The sequence below is a fragment of the Lissotriton vulgaris genome, chromosome 5, assembly GCF_964263255.1.
Source record: "Lissotriton vulgaris chromosome 5, aLisVul1.2, whole genome shotgun sequence".
Classification (NCBI taxonomy): Eukaryota; Metazoa; Chordata; class Amphibia; order Caudata; family Salamandridae; genus Lissotriton; species Lissotriton vulgaris.
In genome coordinates this window covers 1,698,412,087-1,698,434,367 of record NC_141693.1, presented here as the reverse complement: position 1 = coordinate 1,698,434,367, position 22,281 = coordinate 1,698,412,087, and the positions used below count along the sequence as shown (strand labels likewise).

Here is a 22,281-nt window from a genome sequence, read left to right as displayed (position 1 = left end):
ATGGTTTATAATTTGAGGAGATAATATTCAGTGTTACACATTTTCATGCTTGCATACCCTTACAGGTGCCATCTCAACAGTTCTATCAGTGTTTGATATAAGTATCAGCATAAATAGGGGCAGTCTCCTGATTCGAACTCAATGGTGGTGTTAAGACATTTGGACTATTTTCTCATGATCTGGTTGTACTTTACTATATTATGGAGACCTTTCTTTATACACGTGTTATACACACAAGATGGCCCACTCTAAGGAAGGAGAGTACATGATGTGAATCATTATTTCAAATGAGAATTTAAACCAATTAAAACAGTGTAGACCTCCATAATGCACATTAAATGCCAATGTTTTTCAGAAAGTACAAAGGACAGTTCATCCTATGATCCTTGATGTTGTTGGCACCTAAAATGGTCAGCACTTGCACCTCCCGGGTCTGCGAAGGCGGGACACCAGTGCTGAATTTGCATTGGGGATACTGCTGACTTATCCAGGGTGGACGTACACCATCACAGTGATAAATATACCTGTAGAGGAAACATTGTGATCATTATAGGTAAAGCTGCTTTCGAGCATTCGTCTTTTGGATTTTGCAGCCTCTCAATAGACTGTCAAAGGCAATTTGGGAGTAAACATTGAATGGTGATGTGCTTGTGTGACTAGAGCTTGGATCCTACCTTGTCTTGTAACTAAACCAAGAAAACAAAACTTTTTCATGTGATCCTCTGGTTGACGATGGCTTTCAACCTTACTTGGCCTTCACTAGATGTCGGACTTGTTCTACACTGGTGTAGAAGTACATCACCGGGGCATTGGCACCTTCATTATGGGTTGTGCGCTATCCAGCTTGTTTCTCCATTCCTAATGATTCTTCCCAAATTTATAGTGAAATAAATACTCTCCTTGAAGGAGATTTATTCTTTTCTGTGGGAGATTGGGGCTAATTTTGAGCATGCCAATTAAGAGACGCAGCAAGTGGACACTGCGTTTGTGTGAAGCTTGCCGTGATTTTCGGTATCCCACACCCGCCTGATACAGATTACTGCATGTGAGGCAGAGGATATTGATGACATTTTAGTGAGGGTTTTATGAACACTAGAAAGTAAATTTACTATTCTAACTCCAGAGTTAGAATGTTTAGGGAAAGTGCATCTTCTCCCAAATATTCTAAGAGGCTTACTTACTATGCTAACTTGAGCCCTGGGCTACTTTGGGGACAGTTAACAACTTCCCTAGTATTTTGTAAAAAGTTGAAAAGATCTAATATTACGATCCTGGGAAGTGCTGCTCAAGGCACAAATATTGGAAAACTAATAATAATAATAATCCGCATTTGTAAAGCGCACAATCACCTGTAAGGGTCCCTAGGTGCTGGGGGCCGTCGGGAAGATTAAGCAAGCTATTGCCCAGTGTCACAAGGTGCGGGTGCCGGGGATGGAACCGTGATCCCCAGATTTCGGAGTCAGTTGCCCTAGCCGCGGCGCCACACCTCTTCCTAAAAACAAACAAAGGGCCTCAACATTTCTAAATAGCAGGACCTATTAAAGAGGGATGTTGTGGTGCTGGACTGGACTAGAAGTAAAAATCAGCCTTTGAAATGCAAGTAATTCCAGTTCAGTGTTCCAGTGGGGATACATGCCTAGTGTGTTTGAGATACAGTGGGACTGAACACTGCGTTTTATAGGTCTGTTCCCCAGATATATTGGCTAAAGACCCGTGTGTTTTACGAAAAGCTCTGAGCCAATGTAGTATCGTGTGTCAGTCCGTGCATGGTTCCAGCTAACACAGACACTTCAAGTGGCAGATAATTACCCGTTACCTCCAAGTTTTTAGGTTTAATGCTGCCAACGCAGACAGGCCTTACCAATCCCATGAAAAAGTACAGCAGGGAAGGAGAGGTTTTAAAAGCCACCAGAGATGGGTGTAGAGAAATATGACGCGTAAGGCACCATATTCCAGCTCAGGTTTTCCCTCTACTAACCCTTTTGATTGACAGGTGTACTCAAAGGGACGTGGGACACAACCCGTAAAGCACTGGGTTGTCCAGTGAGAGCCCAGAGTCGGAGTATGAGGCCAGTGGTACAAGAGTGTCATCTGGTAACCATAAGCAGATATGATGGAAAAAAGTATCAGAGCCATGTGATAAGGCCTTGTGGATTGTCGGAGGGATGTTTGGGTGGGAGGGAGGGTGACAACCAGCAGGAATATGGAGGCTGCGTTCCCAATGTGTCCACCACCAGAGAGCCTCCATCTGCAGTGCAGAGCCCCAGGCCTGGACTGGTAACCTGTGCAAGTATGACGCACTGCTGCTTTTGTTACTGGGGGCCGATATTGCAGCACTGCTGCAGAACTGACTCACAATAACATAACCGGCCCCCGCACTTCCAGCCCCACGGGGAAACGCCCGACGCCCGTCCTGGCCAGTCCGGCCATGCTGAACCCCGGCATGGAGGCCACATTCGAAGGAAGGTGAAGACAGACTGGAGGCGGGGTAGAGGCTGGGGGCCTAAACTCGGGTCTTGTATGGAGAAGCGTAAACATCCAAATATCCTTTCTTGAGAGGAAAGGAGCCATTGAAGACGGTTCAAATGGAAAATCTTGTTCAGCAAAGAATTCAACTGAAATATCATAATAGAGCTAAAGAGAGGGGCTCCGGAGTAGAATTGGAAATCTCTTTACAGGAAGGCAGAGAATGGCCTCCACCCAGCAGAGGCGGTGGAGACCACAACGCTGGTGACTCACAAGAATTGCAGGACAGAAACCTGGGTTAATAGCTCATGTGAGGCGGTGACCCTGAACTTTGGTAAAATAGGCAGAAAAGGGACAAAGTATGCAGGGTTAGCAGCCCTTATCTGTTTTCAGACACTGTTTGCAAACTGGCGCTGCCGCAGTGTCGGATAGACACCACAATCTGAGCAGACATGGGCTGGGCCATCATGGGCAGGCGGGGCGAGTCTCCCAGAGTGTGATTAATGCACCCAGGGGCGGGAGCCGTCAATGGAAACAAAAGGTTTCCCTGAGCACACCAAGGGAAAGCATCTTGTTCCATTCATTTGCCATCCTTTCAATGAACGCCTTCCTGGCAGTGCCCAGCCTCCTCCCCCTCAGATGACTTTGCTTAAACCCCTTGTTCTAGGACCTTACCCACCTCTCCCATTGCATTCATGCCTCAGAGGTATGGAATTACACCGACCCCACCCCAACACCGCTCTCCCTTCCACACTATGCAGCTGTAAGGCGAGTGCATCCCTGCCCTGCACTAAGCTTCCATCTTGGTAGTGTACGTTTAGCTCTTCAGTTGCGTGTAAGTAGCTCTCCTGTGTGCAGTCCAGTCTACTAAAGTAGAAGTGTTTACTTGGTTGAATTAATATATGTATAACAAAACTTCAGGACCAAAATGTGTTTATGTTCAGCACTCGTGTGCTGATGTTTGGAGAAAAACATTAGAATTTCCATATTGAATTTCCAGTTCAACAATTCCAACTATTGACTTGGGTAACAATAAACATTGTTGTTTCAGCTCCAATATACCCTTCAGGGTGAATGTTTACTTTGCAAATAGTTGTTATCTTGTACCTAAAGCCAGTGCATAATTTGAGCTAGTGCTTTCTGGTGCTCAGCACCGGCACTTAATTGGTTTCTGGTGCTCGGCACGGCACATAATTGTCAACACCATACACAGAACAGACTACCACATGGTAGCGCTGCTCATCTAATTTAGAGATGAGCAGAACAACGGTTGTTTAGGTATACAATAAACATTAAGATTGCTAATACCTACCTCCCCAGTCATTCCTTTAGCTTTGGGGACCTGGGATAATCTGAACTGTTGCATTTACATGCAAGAGAGATGGTCAGTAGTTTTTTTGGCAGCGATGACAAAGGCGATGGGTGGTGCAAGCTGCAGTGGCCTCCAGGTCAGAGCCCGGGCACTTAATATTTTACAAATTAAGCACTGCCTAAAGCTGATCTTTGAGTGATAAATAATGTGGAGTTGCAGAGACTTATTACTACCTCGGTGCTTTGAGGCTATGGCTGTTTTGTATAACCCATGCAGAGGCATTCCAAATGAATAAAGCTTATTTTACATTGCTGCTGGAGACCCTGCCGGATGCACCGAGGTGATCACAGCGGATAACCTTGCCTGGGTGGTCACTAATGTAATCTTGATTGATGTTGTCACTATTACAACACTGATGATGATAGTAGCTTTCGATGTTTTTACTGAACATAAGTGCCTTGTATTACAGAAAAGGTTGAGGGCCATGCTCCAGATGGTCTATGCTCTGTATTAGTCCTCAGCAGGATGTGGCCTCACCAAACACAGCACTCTAGTCAGTGGCTCTCTGAACACAGTATTCTAGTCAAGGAGTTTCCAAACACAGTATTCTATGCAAGACTTCACTGAACACAGTATTCTAGCCTGGGGCTCGGCGAGCACAGTATTCTATCGCAGGGTTTACAGAACACAGTATTTCAGGGGAGACCTTCCCAAACAAAGTATTCTAGACGAGGTCTCACTGAATACAGAATTCTATGTCAGGCCTCACATAGCACATTATTCCAAGCGATGCCTCGCCAAACTCAATGTTGTAGGAGAGGCTTCGCTGAAAGCAGTATACTAGGAGAGGCCTCGCCAAATACAATTTTCTGACTGAGATCGACCTTCACAAATACGGACCAACAATATTGACTTCTGCAGTATCCTCAAGGTAACCATATAAAACATTTTCCCAAGGATCAAAAAGTATGGTCCATGGTGTGGCGAGGGTCGCATTGATGCTAGAAGGGTGTGAGTGAGGGGAATGGGGGTGGAAGGGGAATCCAGGGGAAGCAAAGCATGTACATAGTGGGCACAGTGAGTTGATGTTATTTTTAGGGTAATATTCCATACCACCCTCTAACTAAACCCCTAGTCTGTTGAAGAATCATAGATCTGACCCTACTGTGTTATGCTGTATCTGAGCCGCTGTCCCTCTAGAGCACCCTAGGGTGAGCCTTTTCTGCGAGCTATCACTAACTTTGGCGAGTCAGATGTATAAAGGAAGTAATTGATTATTGAATTGGAATGACAGAGAATCTTAGACCTCACAATCTCCTTATGCTTTTAGTCTGTTATGTTATGAGTGCTTAGAAGCAAGGATCAATCTCTGCTTCTCCACTTGACCAAAGTGTGATCCTAGGAAATAGATTTATTTAACTTTGCCTCATTTTTCTTCATTCTCACATGAGAGCACCCTGAAATATAGGAGTTCAGGATGTGCATTGTACAGAGCCTCTTGTGTTTGATATAATAAACTATATTGCTTTTACATGTACATTAATAATCTTGGCCACATAGAAGGTGCACATGAAAACTTTCTTCACTAATGGCATTGCTGTTAGGGCTGGGAAGGCATGAATTTTCCAAGTTCATGTTTGAGAACTGTCACTTTAAAAACAATGCCTTTCATTGCAGTGATATATACTTTTTTAATTTTGAAGTTTCTTTATCACATTTTCACATGTTTGTTGTACCTGGTCTTTTTTGCAGGGTCTCTGCCAGATTTTTTGCCTTCTGTTGCTGAACCAGTTTTTGTTGGCATTAGGACTCTGCGATTCTTCCGTACCAACCAGAGCTAAATTGCTTGTTCCGTCTCAGACAAACATGGGAATATTGTATGGCACCTGATTGGCACATTTAATTTACTTTGAAGTCCCTAGTAAATCATACCACATGTACCCAGGGGCCTGTAAGGTAAATGTTGCTAGTAGGTCTGCAGCATGCATTTTATTACTTAAGTAGCATTTTAAAATATGTCTTAGGCCGGCCACTGCAGCCCGTAGTGCAGGTTTAAACTGCCATTTTGGCCAGGTAAAATAGACTTTTTGCCAGGCCTAAACCTTCCTTATAAATACATACAGTTCACCCCTAAGATGGGCCCTAAAGGCTCATTAGGCAGGGTATGTTATATTTAAAAAGTAGGACATATGTTCTTAAGTTTTACATATCCTATCATTGAAAACTCCTAAAGTTGTTTTTCCACTGTTATTAACTAACACTGGGTTCCGTTATTGCATTAAATAGGTGATAACTTTGGATTTGGAGCACATAGAAATATACTGTTTACACTCAAATGAATTTTATTTTAAAATCCCCTCTAATGGTGAAGTTAGATTTTAAGTGGACAAATTAGTGTTGTTGGACTGTCTTTCTTTACCAGTTTTACAAATGTTAAATCATTCCAAGGTTCAAGACTGGGCAAATAATATGCTCCCAGGATGCAATAAATGAAGTGTTGGAGATGCGGGGGGTGGGAGGTCACCTCTTTTACCCTTGTGATGCATGACTATGGAGCAATCTTACTATTAAAAAATTAATAAACAAAAAATAAATACAATTAAGTAATGGAAATTCTCTGTCCTTTATTAATTTATAGTTGAAGCGATGCTATCTACTGTAATATGGACAATGATTTATACATTCAGCTGGCAATCTTTTGACTGTGTCATTTAGGTTCCCCATTATCTGCTGTTCTTAAGTTGTATATTTTTAATGTTTTTGTTCCAGCGTTTTGTGCTATGATTAAGTGACAACAAAAATCCTAGGTCCCAGTGGTGCAGGGGATCCCTTTCATCCAAACAGATTAGCCCAAGTCCGAACTGTACGGATTAAACCCAATAAGTAACACTATCACCAGACTCTGTAGTTAACACCTGGTAAGACCATAGAACTGAAATAGCATGTCTCCATGTTCCACCTGTTCAAAGAGGCGAATGCCCAACCGCTGCCGTCTGTGTTGAGTCAATTTCCCCATAGGTAAATCTTTTTATCCGTACGCCTTTTTAAAGCCTGAGCAGTTTCTGGATGGAAAGCGTTGTGTACTGTATCCTACAGATGGACATTCGATCTAGGGATTACTGCCTCCGTCCTTGCTGAAATCTTCGGTACAGGCCAGCGCAGGGATCAATTGCTTTGTTTCACTCTGCCAAGAAGTGAAACCTTCTAAATCCCTTCACTCATCTCGTGAGCTAGAGATTCCTAGAGGTACTCCTAATTCTGGCACTTGTCTGAGCCAGGGATTCCTTGAGGTACAAGGCTTGGTGTCCTCATATCATGAGTCAGTGGCCACCAGAGATTAAATACTGTATATCCCTAATCCTGCTATTACTAGCGGTGAAAGCCATTAAACCCATCTGCATGTGTCTGACTTGTGTTTACTGTAAGCAAGAAGGTTGTGTTTCCCTCCGCCTATACTCAGCGAACGTTAGAAAGGCATTGAATCCCTGTATTTGTATCCAGAGCTGATGTTTACTAGAGGTGAAAGGCTTTATTTCCAGGTGCTTCATCCTGGTGCTATGATTGCTAGAGGCACAAGGCGTTGAACCGTCCTCTGCATATATCCTGAGGTTCTGTTTACTGGAGGTGAAAGGGACTTTCATCTCCTCCCATTTTCTTTGACAATATTTGCTAAAAGTCAAAGGCATTGAATCCCTGTGCATGTATCCTTAGTTTGTGTTTACGAAAGGTGCAAGGCTTAGTTTCCCCTTCCCTATATTCTGGAGATATTATTGCTAAAGTCAAAAGGCGTTTATCCCTCCTATGCGTATATTCACAATTTGTGATTACTAGAGGCAAACGGATTTGCTTCTCTCTGCTTAGGTCCTGGTACTTTGATTGCTGCAGGTAAATGGCATTGAATCGCGCTGCTGCATCCTGAGTTTGTGATTACCAGCAGTGAAGGTGTTGAATCCCTCTGCCTGTATGCTGAATGTGTGATTGATTCTGAGCCTGCAGTTGCTTGGTTGAAGGACTCCTTTCCTGCGATATCTTCAACTTGTGATTGTGGGAGGTAAAGAGCAGTGAATCCAGCTGCAAGTATCTGAGCTTGTGTTTATGAGAGATAACAAACTTGGTATTTCTGTGTCATTGGACTGTGGCATCTATTGCGGGAAGGGCCAAGGACCCTGATGTATTGTGTAACTTTAAATACTGTAAATGGAAGATTTTGAAAAATTTTGCTTAAATCTTTACTCACTGGTTTCTGTAGGTAAAATATGTCCTGCGCCCCTCCCTGTATCCTGGACCTGTGATTACAGGAGCTGGAGTACCTGGTTCTCTGAGGCAGTCTTTCTAACCTTTGATTCATAGATGTAAAGGTTTGTGAAAGGTATGAGGTCTTGCCTTTGGAGTGAGTGGTTCCTGGAGGCGAGTGGCTCGGTGTCCCTGTGTCTTCAAAGCCAATGATTCCTAGAGATCTATTGGCTTGTCAATCTCGCGCCTGTCCTCTGTGCCATGACTCATTGAGGAGAAAGCTTTGTATGCCAGCCAGTCCTGGTGGTGAATTGCTGAATATGATTCTCTACTTCTCTCCTAATCTGCTGAGCCCTTGAAATCTATAGATGGCAGATGCTCCAGGTTCTCTCAGCTCTCAGCCCCACAATCTTGCACCCCCAGATCCATTCAGTTTGCAGATTAACCTATAAAGTGTGTATCCAAATTCTTAAGCCTTCGAGTCGTCTCAAAGCAAAGTGGGCGGCCTGCCTTATGTGTACTTTATGAAGTGGCTGGCAGAGTTGCTCAAACCTGGGTGTGTGTGCCTGAGGGAGTTGGGCATGGCTTCTGTTTCAGGTGCCAGCTCATAAAACTGAAGACGTCCTATTGCAAAATACTGGTGGGTGAGAGGCAAGTCTGCATGTGTGCATGGCACTGGCTGCTCCACCTTGGAGGCTTTGTTTGGCACGCTTGCCTGGAGCACGTCACAGTCTTCTCTCCCATTCTGTATGTCAGCTCTCTTCCTCGTTCTAGCTCAGTTTTGGGTATGACACAGACTCCCAAAGTCTGTCTGTCAGTCTGTCTTGATCATGTCATAGATGGTTCTTCATTATGGCGGTGTCTTAACCACATGGCTGCTGGGCGTTTTCCCCTCCTGTGCTGGAAAGTGGTGATTTTGGTGCTTTTATGACGAGCTCAGCTCGTCATCAGCACAGCTCAACCGTGCATCATGACGAGCTGAGCTCGTCACCAGCATCGAAAGGGTTAAGTATGCCACAAGCTTATCCCACATTATAGCTGTGTCTTTGGTATACCATGTCGACTCCCCACATTGTGGCTTTGTATTCAGTATTCCATTGACTGCTCCTACATTACGGCTGTGTCTTAGATATGGCACAAACGTACCACATAGTGTGGCTATGTCTTTGGTATTAAACTGGCATCGTCCGCATTCTGCTTCTCTCGTTGTTAATCCATGGGCTCCTCTGGCAATACAGCTGTCTACCTTTTCCATAGTTGACTGCCTCATTCTGGCTCTCTACACTGATATTCCAATGTCTTCTTCAGCATTATGACTGTTCCTGGGGTATAATAAAGCAAACCCAAGGATATGATGGACAGAACGCTGAAACTTTAAAGACCCACACACCAGCCACAGATCTGGGTTGAATCCATAATTGTTCTTTAGCTCACTTCACCACCCCAGTTCAGACCAGGCTACATGCAACTCCGTCTGGACTCTGTGCCTCATGGGAACAGTCCAGCCCCAACTGCCAGGCCAGGTCTTCCCTGGACCGGAAACCAGCATCCTGGGACCGAATTTGGGGTAACACCACTCATCAGCCAGGTTAGCTTGAATCCAGTGGCAAAGTGAGCAAGCGCCCCACGTCTGGGCATACCCTGCCAACTTGGGGCCAACAAAGCAAACACAAGGAGATAATGATCACAGAGCACTGAATCTCAGGGCCAGCTTTAGCGCTGGTGGCGGCCTGTGTGACAATGTCTGTTGGCGCCCCCCACACCCAATGGCCACCTCAGACACAGATTCCCTCACTAGCACCCTTTAACAGTGCCCCTCAAGTCTCCATAACTACTGTCTTAGTTTTATTGCACCACTTATACCAGTGTAAAGTGTCAGAGCACTTTACACCACACAAATTGCACAGAGACAATCATGTGTGTGTAAATCGGTGTATTGGAAATGTTACATCAACAGGACTACAAGGTGTAGTGTAGGAGTGACATGTCATCAATACAGGTAGGCAATATAGTTTAAGGGTCTGTGTTCTGGAAAAACACACATCATAATTTAGCACATAACATCATTGTTTTCTACTCAATGGCACCCTTTTCACAATGCTAGAATGATGAAAGACTGGACAAAAAAAATATAGCTCTAACATGTTCTAATGCAGTTTGCATGCAGATCTAGGATGACAGTTAATAGCGTAATGTTCTATATTATAGGATTTTGACTATAAATGACGTTATGAAAGGAGCTCTCTTACAGAAGCAGTAACCCCCACTGACCTATTTACATTATATGCACTTCCTTCTCTGCATGCTACACGTTCCCAGCAGCAGGTATTTTAACCCACTGCACTAAATTAGGATGAGTCAAAACATCCACTAAACAAACCTCCAGTCTCTTTCCAGGAAGACTCTTAATCACCAGAGTTATCTTGACATTTTAATTGATGTTTGAAAATTGCTGGAGGCCTGGAACGTGGCAGCAGGTGCTTTTAAAAGGATAATATACATTTTGAAAAATGGCGCCCCCACCCCAAGCCAACGCCCGGCCGAAACTTTTCAGACACTCAACCCCAGTCGCAGATCTGGGTTGAACCCATCCTCGTTCTTTAGCTTCCTTAGGTCTGCCATAGGTGGTTTCCAGATTCTGACTCTTTCTTCGGTATCCATAGGCGGCTTCTGCTTTCTGGCTTTGTTTTTGATATTCTATAGGTTGCTCCCACATTCTGCCTCTGTCTTTGATATTCCATGATCTGCTTCTACTTTCTGGTTTCGTTTTGATATGGCGTGGAATGGATGTATTTGCAGGTTTCTTCGCGAAAAGAAATGGTAAATAACTTGTGACTGCTTGAAAAAGGATTCTGAAAGCAGGTACATTTTGGATGTGAGGCAGATGTTGGCTACTGAGCCAATCCAATCTATTTGTTCCCCGCCTGCTCTCTTCAAACAGTCTCTGGATGAGCTCTACTTTACTATTGCTTACTCAATCCTACATTAAATGTAATTATATTTTAATGTAACGCTTGAGGTTAGCATAGTTGTAGGCATTGGCAAAAGATGGGAAGTAACACAGCCACATAAAGTGATCTGCCCAGGATCACACCATTTGCAGAGTAGCTTGGAATGGAACTTTGATCTCCTGGGATCATTATTGACTGACAACATGATTAGATGACTTGGCTACATGATTAGATGCGCACATGTATGAATCCATTGATGCGTTTCTTGAAAATGTAATTTTGTAAATTGTCTCAGATAATACATTTCCAGTACTTTCAGCGCAGATCTCTCCATCACAACCTTAAAAAACAAACAGCTAAACGATGATAGTCGGTGTGAGCATCTACTTGGCCTCCCTCAGATGGCTATTACAGACCAGGCCTGGACTATTGCAACGACCTACTCAAACTGCCCCGTTGTTAGTAGAAGGCAGTGGTAATAATAAGGCAACAGCTCCAATCCCTATCACAGACGTGCTTCAACGGGTCACTTGCAGAAGGCATATCTTGCACCACACAGCTGTTACAGCTTGACCCTGTGGCTTGAACGCCATGTGTCCCTTTAAGCAGCAGTGGACTGGCCTATCTCGATATTGGGGATTTTTCTCGACTTGACTGCTGGCTTGGACGCTCCCTTCAGAGCTACTTCGGCAAGAGCAGAGGTGTGTGTGTGTGTCTGTCTGTCTGTCTTTTCTACGTATATTATAGTTCCTCTAGACATTTTTTGTGTCCCTGACATATAATGGCCCACCTTGACATAAAATAGGCATTTTTGACATGATGGTGGTGCTGGCATTCCGTGTCTATCCGTGACATATTATAGGCATTCGTGTGTCACTCCTTGGCCTACCACAGGTCTTCTGTTGCTGGCATTTGGTGGCAGCTCATTGTTTCTGATAAGCAACCTGACACAATATGGAAATCCCCAGCATTGCTTTCCAACTCCTAGCGTATGATGGGCACTCCTGCCATGTGATTGCGATACGCAAATATGCAAGGCTGTCTGTGGGGAGCACGCGAGCACCTGATAAAAATGATACCTTGATATTTGGTGGGCTAACTTGTGGATTTAATAAAATACTAAATAAAAAAGGTGTTAAGTAACAAAAATGATCTACTTTTGTTTGGAAGGAAATTACTTTATTTACCGAAAATAAACGTTGGGTTTTGAGTAGAAAATGTGTGTGTTGTCAGGAAATGCCAAACTGATACTTGGGGGTCAAAATGACTGATTTTCCTGAATAAATGTAAAGTTAGTATTTTGGTTATAATTAATGCTGAGTCGGGTTTAGTTAATATTGATGTTATATCTTTGGTGCCAGAGGGCACTTGGTTGTATGACATGTGGAGGCATTGTATCAGCTATACTGACAACGCTTTAGTTTATATGACAAATTTCGGAGCTTAATATTGGTGTAACCTTGGGTTTATGGCTGCTTTCCGATCCTGTAAGGTCTCGGTAACCTGAGCAGCACCTCTGGCTATGTACGTTTCCCACTTGAAACGTTAAGGGCCATATGCATGAACACATTTTCCCATGGACACAGAATGGGCAAAACCCTTTGATGCATCTGGCCCTTACTGCCTGCCTCTAAAGTGCAGTTGGAGGATCACATCTCGGTGCACCATGAAATATATTGCAATAGTTCATGAGTGCATCTTCCAAGCTGCCCATCCACCTCTAATACCTATCACTTTTTAGATACTAGACTTGCCCTCTTGTGGGAAATATTGGCAGATCCTAGTTAGATCATGATAAAAACTATTACTTAAGTGAGAAAAGACAGTTCAATTTGTTTGTGGTGCTTACAATATAGCAAATTAGGGTTAATGGTGATTGATACTGATGAAGCATCATTATTGCCCATCATCGTTTATCTTTCATTTATTTATTTATTTATTAACAGCATTTATAGAGCACGAACGAAGGCCCTTGGGCATCTCGGCGCTAAGAGAATATCTGCAGTATATCTAGCTAGAGTTTATCATCATCATCCACTATTCGTCACCCTCCATCCACCATCCATCATCCACCAGCATAGTCATTATTAAGCTGGTGAACCCTAAGGTACAGGAGCCCTGACTGCATACTAGGATCACTTAAAAAACTGAGTCTTAAGATTCTTCATTTGTGAGATTCTTCTGATCAGGGAGCTCATTCCATAGACTTCTTGCCTGATTTGGGAGCACAGGTCCTCCAGCATGTGCATGACTTGTTTTAGGCATGACAAGTAAAGTTGTTTCCCAGAAGATTGCAGCTATCTGCTTGAGGCATGTATAGAAAGCCAACTTCTAACACTATCCAGGGCATTTCCATAAATCGCTTAATTGATGATATTTATGATTTCAAATGAAACCCTGGCCTGAACTGGAAACCAGTGCATGTCTTATTGTGCTTGTTACCCCTGCTCTCATCACTGAGATTTGAGCTACATGCAGTTTGAATCGGTTTATTTTGGTTGTCTCTACCAACAATGCATTACAGTGCTCTATTTTACACCCCACTATAGCCCATGCCAATTTAGCTGTCTTTTCGTTGTCAAGGAGATGCTGCACTCTTCAAAACATTTAAAAATGGTAATGAGCTGCATCCGTATCGCTGTCTTACCTATTTACAAAAAGAACAATTGATGGAAAGAGTGCAGAACAATTTCATACATTTACCCCAGTACAAAGATCTGGGACTAAATCAATCATTTTTTTGCTCGCTACGCCATTCCAGTTTGGACCCAGCCATATGCAAATCAGTCTTGACCCTGCGCCCAATGGGAACAGTCCAGCCCGTACTGCCAGGCCAGGTCCTCCCTGGACTGGAAACAAGCATCCTAGGACCGGATTCGGGGTTTCATCAGTCGTGAAACCCCGAAACCGGTCATTGGATGCGTGTTTCCGGTCCAGGGAGGACCTGGCTTGGCAGTTCTGGCTGGACTGTTCTCATGAGGCTCAGGGTCAAGACTGATTTGCATAGGGCCAGGTCTAAACTGTGGTGGCATGGTGAGCAAAAGAATGATGGATTTAACCCAGACCTCTTGACTGGGGATGAATGTTTTGATTTGTTCTGCATTCCGTCCATCAATTGTGTGTCTTTGGCTTACCCATTTAGGCATGAGTAAATCAAAAATCATTCCTAAAGTCTTAACTTGATCATTATTTTAGATGTCAATATCAATTTTAAAACCCCAGTGCATATAATTAGTTTTAGTTAGTACAAGATCAATGCCCACCACTAATAGCATGCTTTTTACCATATTAAGTCTAAGCCAATTTTTATGCCAATTCTTACTACAATATTTATTCATCTTTGCACTGTTTGATCCGCCACAGAATTTCTTAACTTTCAACAAAGGGACAACAATCTGCATATTTATTTCCCCCGAGTATGAAAGATACCCTTGATCAACAAAACAGATCATGTAAAGGCAGGAGGAAAAAAATCAAACTAAGGAGGTAACAAAATATCCTCGTTGCAAGATTTGGGTTCTTCAATCTTTGCTTCAGTTTTGCAGTCCTCGTCAATCTAAATAGTAAAATATTGTTCTTAAAGGCAGCAAGGGTGATGGAAATTAGGCAGTAAAAAGGCAACAAAAAGTCCAGATTTCAAGTTCAATAAATACCAACTACCCGTATAATGCCTCGCTTTGCCCTCCAAAACTCCAAATAGGTGCAACTTATTTGACTGGATAAATACCTCACTGCACCTTATCGGTATTTGCACCATGCAGTAGTCTCAATGGGAGTATATAATCTATTGCAGCCTCAAAGTATTTGCTTTGGGTGACCTGTAGACCAGTAACATTGTTATTAATGGTCTCCAATGGAGAAGAAGTAGCTATTGTGTTTGAGTTGCTTAGCCGGGCTATCTGGCCAAATTTATGGACAATTCCGACCGCGCCACAGGGTTTGGTTTAAGGTGGTGCAAACGGTGCAGCCGCACTGGGCTCTGACCTGGAGGGGGCGTTGTATTTACCAATAACACACGATTTAAATGCACTTGCTGAATAGTTCCTTGTGCCTCCAGCTTACAGGCACCTATAAAAATGTCATGACAACTCTTCTGAGTAATGTTTGTGATTGAGAAAGAGGTCGGCGTTTTGTCTAGCAGTTGTGACTCGCCATAAAGTAGTGCAGAGGGCTAATAGACCTGCTGCAAAGAACAGATCTGTATTTCATGTGGCTACCTTAGTGGATTAGTAAAACCAGCTTTTACCAGCTCTTTTAAACAAATTAAATGTATTTGAGAGAGGGTCAATGGAGAGATGAGGGGCACTTTTGCCAAGTGGTAGTGAGGGAATCCATGGGGAAGGTCATATGATGGGGAGTGGGGGACAAAAAAGCTTATTGCACTGGATGCCACCTGTGCTGAAGCCGGCTCTGCCCTGCCAACTTTACCATGGTCTAAATCTGCAAATATCAGGAGTTGCTACAGAGTGCACAAGCACGGAGGATTAACAAGGCCCACCAAAGGAAAATTAACATTATCCATGCTGGTGAAGGGTGCCGATGGATACCCATGATGCGAATACTCATAGGTTGTGATGCTGGATGATGATGATTTTTATTATTATACCTGCGAACAAGGACTGCATAAGCATACGTTTGTTTTTTTAATAAAAGCAGAATGGCAAATCCACCAGAGGAGGTGAAGCCAATTGCTGACTACAAAATGATAAATTAGAAAAATATATATGTGCAGTAACTATATGCAATAGTTTTTGGATTACCTACACATCATAGTTGGGTTAGGTTGCTATATGCTGGAGTGCTCTATGCTTTGTGGTATGTGTTAATGAGCATTAATTGCTGTCACCATTTATGTAGCTATTGCCACAAACTAAATTTTCTGCTGGCTTTTAAACTATTTAAAAAGAAATATATGGTATAATTATGACTCAATTCAATGGTAGTTATTAGATTGAGCTCACAAGCGTGAAATGCAAAATCAGCCCTGCTGGACTTAAAATGTGATCTAGAGGTTACTCCGGTATCCAGCCATAATCTCGAAGCATAGCTTCACCGCTCTGTGACTTTCCAAACCGTTCAGAATGTTCCATCACAGGCCGGGATCCAATATGGTTTATGGAGATTGATTGCACTGTGATGGCATAACCGGGGCAAATTTTTGCTACATGAATTTGCAAAGTAAGAATAACTTTACAAACTATGATGCCAGACTTCTGACCTACTAACGTTTGACAATAATAGGATTAGATTTGGAGTAGTGTATTAGCCCACTACTAAACGTGCAAAGTGATTTTTGAATAGAGCGCAAAAAAAGTAATTTAAAATTGAGGTGTTGCAAGATTTTCTGTGGGAGATATTACAACCTCATCTATTATACAGTCACATTGAAGATTGCTTTTACTCCAGTTCTTTTCCTCACTCACGTCTTGCTTGGTCTTCCACAGATTTGAAAAGGGGCGCATTTACACTTTCATTGGGGAGGTGGTAGTCTCCGTCAACCCCTACAAGACCCTGAACATCTATGACCGGGAAACCATTGAGCAGTACAAGGGTCGTGAACTGTACGAGCGCCCTCCACACCTCTTTGCCATCGCCGATGCTGCCTACAAGGCCATGAAGAGGAGGTGCCAGGATACCTGCATTGTCATTTCAGGTAGGTGACTATTCAAGTCTTACTTGGGAAGAGATGTACCTGCTTCTGCTTCAGTATAATGTTCAGGAATGTATTTGGCTTACAGTTTGTTATTTGTAGCTCTCACAATTACCCAGACATGTGTCCTGGTTCAGAGGGAAAGTTGAATAAAGCCACTTGGACATTGGTAATGAAAATCCACATTTCCATTTTTTTTAATGAAAATGAGGCACTGTCAGCGACTTTTAGCAATACAAACTATACAGGGATGACGAGACCAGTCACACAAAATAAATCACCTACATCACCATAGAACAGAAACCTACAGGGATGGACTATTGGAATATCTATCTCCTCATAGATCGAACCAGATGGGTGTAAGATGCATCTCTACAGAGAATGAACCCCTGGGTTGGAAGACCCATCTACTTATGGACAAGCCTCATCTACTTATAGACCAGCCCCAGACCCAGAAGATTCATCCACTTCTAGAGTAACCCCAGATATGGAAAAATCCATGTAGTCCTTGAATAACCTCTGGCATAGAGGACCCATCTACTCATTGCCTAACACTGGACATGTATGCCAAATCTACTGATAGACAAGTCCCAGGCATGCAAGACCCATCTACTCCGAGATTAAACCCCTGCATGACTGGCCCATCTACTCCTAACCTAACACCAGGCATGTCAGAGTCATTTATTGATAGACCGGTTCCAGGCATGGACGGCCCACCCACTCCTATACTAACACCAGCTGTGGAAGACCCATGTGCCCCTGACATGGTATATCTATCTACTCATAGACTAAACCCAGGTGTTGAAGACCCATGTACTTTTACACAAGCTCCGGGCATGGAATAGTCACCTACTTATAGACTATAACCTCATGCATGGAAGACTCATCTACTCATAGACTAACCCTAGGCAAGGAGGACCAGTGTACGCGTACATTAGTCCTAGCCATAGAATATCCATCTAGTCCTAGACTAACCCCAGATATGAAGAATACCTCTACTTCTAGATTAACCCTAGGCATAGAAGACTCGTCTACTCATAGACTAGACCTAAGCTTATGCATTGAATACTCATGTTCTCAGAGACCACATGAACAGCCCCTCACTTAAGAAACTGAATCCAAGTAATTGACCACCAATTAACTTAAAGTCCAAGCTCCTGGGATGGGAGGCCAATCTCCTCGTGTAATAAAATCCAGCAAGAATAGAAAATCCCACAAGAAGACTGAACCACTGGATAGAAGACCAATCTCTCGATGGGGTGAACCATGAGAATGGACGTTTCATCTCCTGCATCTGCACCTCCATACCAATCATAATGAGATGCCATATTGTCCGTCCCTTCAACTAGGAGAAAAGCCTCACCCACTCGTCACCGATGCTTACCGACTGTTCAGCCAAAATGGGCAACCATCTCCGGGAATTGAGATCTCGCAAGGCTGTCCTGAGTAGTACATATTCTATTGTATTGTCTCTTGAAGTTAATTAGCCTTGATGGGTAAACTCCTTACATCATGTGCATGGTCCCCTAGAACACAAAATAACAAAAACCCTACACGTGCAGAACAACAATCATCTAACCAAGAACTACATTGAAGTCCTAATGCAGGATTATAAAGGATAAGCCTCTGTCACTTTTTAAGGGAGTTCTTTCATCCTCCTCCTCAAAAGTAAAAGGATCGGAGCTACAGCTTGTACTAACAAAGGAGTTAACCTTAAAGTGGTTGAAATAAAATTTCCATTAGATTTCGTGCGACCACCCTTAGATAACTTTTCCCTTACTGCAGGTCCTCCCGCCCTGCCCTCAACCTAATCCTATAATTTCATCCAATAACCTACTTTTGCCTAGAACTGTGGTAAATCTGAAACCCTTGCCTAGGATTGTGGTGGTTCGCCAACCGTCATGTAGGATTTTTTTGTTTTGCTGATTCTTGCATATGATTTTGGTGAATCGCTGACCTTCGCAGATGCCTATGGTAAATTAATGTCAGAGTTGAATCTTGAAGTGCTTTTGGTGCTTGAATTGGCTGAGTTCCACAACACCAGTGCCGCTCTCCCCACCTTGTTGGACCAGTCTCCTGGTGCTCGACTCTAGCTTGTAGATGAAGAGGCTCAACACCTCAAATCCATTTTAGCCAGTTTTGGGAAAGGGGTTCTCTGGGTGGGGTCTGAAATGTGCAAGAAGTATCTATTGGCCTAGACTTAAGCCCCCTTCTGTTACTCACAACTTTCTCTCTGCTTCCAGAATTCTTGAATTTGAGTGTAAATATCTAGCCAAATTTGGGATAGGGGTTCTGAGGGTGGGGTCTGAACTGTGCAAAAAGTCTTCATTGGCAGGGCTAGTCATAAATATCACTCTGCTTCCAGAATCCTCAAGTTTGATTCCAAAGATCAGATGCAACCAGTGCAGATAGTGCAGGAGAGGAGATCAGTGGTCAAATCAAGGAACTAGTTTCTGTATCTGACCAGTAGGTTTTTGCACTCCTTAGACACAAGGGATCTCTGTGAAAATGGTTTGCCAAAACACTGCCTTTACTCTATGGGGGAAATATCTTGGTAGAGTTTTTTCATCTGATGTAGCCGTACTCTTACTTTGATTCTTCTTGATTTTAATCCAACCCGTGACTAAAGTTCCCTAACCACAGCTTGGCCATCTTTTCTTTTTCTCACAGGGGAAAGCGGGGCCGGTAAAACAGAAGCCAGCAAGTACATAATGCAATACATTGCTGCCATTACCAACCCCAGCCAGAGGGCCGAGGTCGAGAGGTAAGAGTAATGGGGCATTTTGCTTATATTTACATATTATGTGAATTTATGTGAACTCGAACCATTTGAATAACTGCTAAGGTATGTATCTTTTGAACTATAAACGCGTCAAGAACCCTAATTATCTATATGGCACTTCAGCGCTCTCTTAAATGCCTGGGCTTTGTGCAGTGTACTTGAAGGGTCTCTTGGTTGTACTAAACATCACACTATTTCTATGTCTGTGGTCCAGGGTGAAGAACATGCTGCTGAAATCCAACTGTGTGCTAGAGGCCTTTGGGAACGCCAAGACCAACCGCAACGATAACTCCAGCCGTTTTGGCAAATACATGGACATAAACTTTGATTTCAAAGGAGACCCAATTGGAGGACACATCAGTAACTACTTGCTGGAAAAGGTAAGGTGCCACGGTTTCTGGGGATAGTAAGGTGGGTGGTCTCCAGGGGATGGTAGGGTGAGTTGGTCTCCGGGAGATGGTAAGGATTGGTGATCTTAAGTGAAAGGAGCAGCTGAATTGATCGAAGAAATGAAAAGAAGTGCCTTTTACTGCCCGAGAGATGCATGCTGAGGTTAGGCTGCCTTTCTCCCTTGAAGCTCAGTGTTGTGTGCAGCTTATGTTTTTTAATGTGACAACATATTGCTGCAACAATGCTCTACAACAAAGGAATGCCTACGAGTAGGTATGTTGCCTATTGGTGAGCAGCTCCCTTGAGGTGGGTTTGTCGATGCTGATGACCTGCTCCTAAATACTGTGGCAATGACTTATCCACAGTTGCCAAGGACAATGCCTTGGAAATCAACATCATAAAAAAAAACATGACTATTGGGAACCGGCTTGGACATCAACACCCTATTAAGCTGGGAGAAACAGCTTTAGGGGTAATCAATAACTACAAATATCTGGGTCTGTACATAGATGATTGACTAAACTTTCAATATCATAAACAATGTCTCGAAAAAAAAGGAAATGCCTAATCTACGCATCCTGTGCCCTTACAAAAAAGTTAAGGGACCCATATTTCAAGTCGCTGTTCGCAGTTATAGGTGCCAAATTACTGCCAACAGTGGCTTATGATAGTATCGTCCTAAATGGTAAAGATGCAAAACGTTTAGACAATCTATGAACAAAAGCGTACAAAAACGTTTTCAGTTTACCTCAGAATGCATCCCTGGCACTGGTGAGATTGGAATTTGGTCTTATGCAACAAGAGATTGAGAGAAGATCTGCTATTATTAAAAGCTGGTATAAAATCTGGTTAAATCGAGCCAATGACTTGCATGATGACTTGTGGCGGGCCCAGAAAGAAGATCCACATTCAAGTTATGGCAAATTCTTGAAAACAGCTCTGGAGGAAACAAAGACAACCGAACTCCGGGCCCAGAATGCCTCTTTTTCTGTCTTCCTTGGGGTGATAAACAAAATGACCAAATCCCAATCACTGCTAGAAGACAAAAAAAAGTTAATTAGCCAAGCGGTCTCATGCCTGGATGACCTGCAGTCCTACACAACAGCTCATCCAGCAGAATATCTACACACAATATACTCATTTAATTTGAAATGAAAATTCATGGCCACAAGCTATGGAGTTTTACCAAGTTTAACTGATCAGCCATCATGGAAGTATAATGGTCCCATGTCATGTAACTTATGTGATGCAGCGTAGCTAGAGTTTATTAATCTGATCTGCTAATGCCCCTCTTTAAAAAAAAAACAATTTGGGTGTTGTTATTGAAAAAAGCTTATTACGATAGAGGCATTCTGTCTTGCAGACCGGCAATGATTAAAGGCTTGGATCCGATAGATCCCTATTTGAACTGTAAGATGATGACATTTCTGACATTTTATGAAAAGCCAATTGAGACCAAGGGGAAACGCGCCTCTGATCCACTGATGAAATAGCGATTACGGTCATTCTCGAAAGCTAAGACCATTTCCCAGAAGGACGAAGTAGATGCAGCATCCATCCCCTTAGTTATAAAAGTAATTAACAGACAGGTTTTTAACTTCACTAATGTACTTCATATTGGGATTGAAAGTAATAGCAATAGAAGATTGTTTTATTAATATATTAATAAGAACTGGATGACTACGTCCATTTATTTAATCTTCCAGGTACAAAAGTGATTCGCAGACTGGTTTTAAACAGATTTATGCACTTTGTATTGAGAGCGGGAATGATAGCAACACTCTAGACTTTGACATGAAATCCAATTTTAATAATTTTATGATTTGGAAATTAATTGCCCTTTGGGAGATTATTATGGTTTTTATTAACTGAAACAATAAAGTGTTTGTTGTTGTTGTTGTACTCTGGCAGTCTGCCTTTGAAATGCTTTGCCATGCCTGATCTATACACGGTTCCTACCCCTTAGTCACTGTATCTGAAGGCAACTTGGTAATAGTGGGGCTGTGTGTCAGGGATGCACCCAGTGATCAGCGCTCCCTTGAAGCTCTTGTTGATTTAGCAGAAGCAGCAGCAGGTATGTTCAAGGGGGAGAAGCACTGGCTTCTCAGAAGTTTGCAACTCTCCAAATAATATCCTACTATTATTTTGGCCAAATGAACCTGGAGCCGCCCCATGCCATACCCAAGTAGTAAAACAACTAGGAGTAGGATCAACGAGGATCATCCCTTCGATCAACAAATTGTGGTGGTGAAGAATACCGGCTTTCATCTCAAGCTTCTGTGAAGGATCCTCTGGCGGCTCCAGAGTCCCCACCTCATGTGTGAACCAACTAGACCCTTGGTGTTTCGGTCTCAATTACTGTAAAATTGCCTTTGTTGGCTCCCAAAAAGCACATGCGAAGGTACAGAGCATTCAAACTGAAGCGGCAAGACTTTAAATAAATCAGAACAGAGTTTTCCAGCCACAGAATAGAATGTAACCTGTACACCATCTTCAA

The 22,281-nt window shown here is 43.0% G+C and overlaps 1 protein-coding gene across 2 annotated transcripts in view; it reads left to right on the top strand.

Annotated features, from left to right (window-relative positions):
• The window catches only part of MYO1D (myosin ID), a 512,976-nt gene that overhangs the window by 133,407 nt on the left and 357,288 nt on the right, over nt 1-22,281 (top strand). For both annotated transcript variants that reach the window (XM_086923844.1, XM_086923845.1), the window contains exons 2-4: nt 16,407-16,615; nt 19,283-19,376; nt 19,609-19,774. In XM_086923844.1, the coding sequence (XP_086779970.1) occupies nt 16,407-16,615; nt 19,283-19,376; nt 19,609-19,774 (469 nt within the window). The remainder of the gene's footprint in view (nt 1-16,406; nt 16,616-19,282; nt 19,377-19,608; nt 19,775-22,281) is intronic.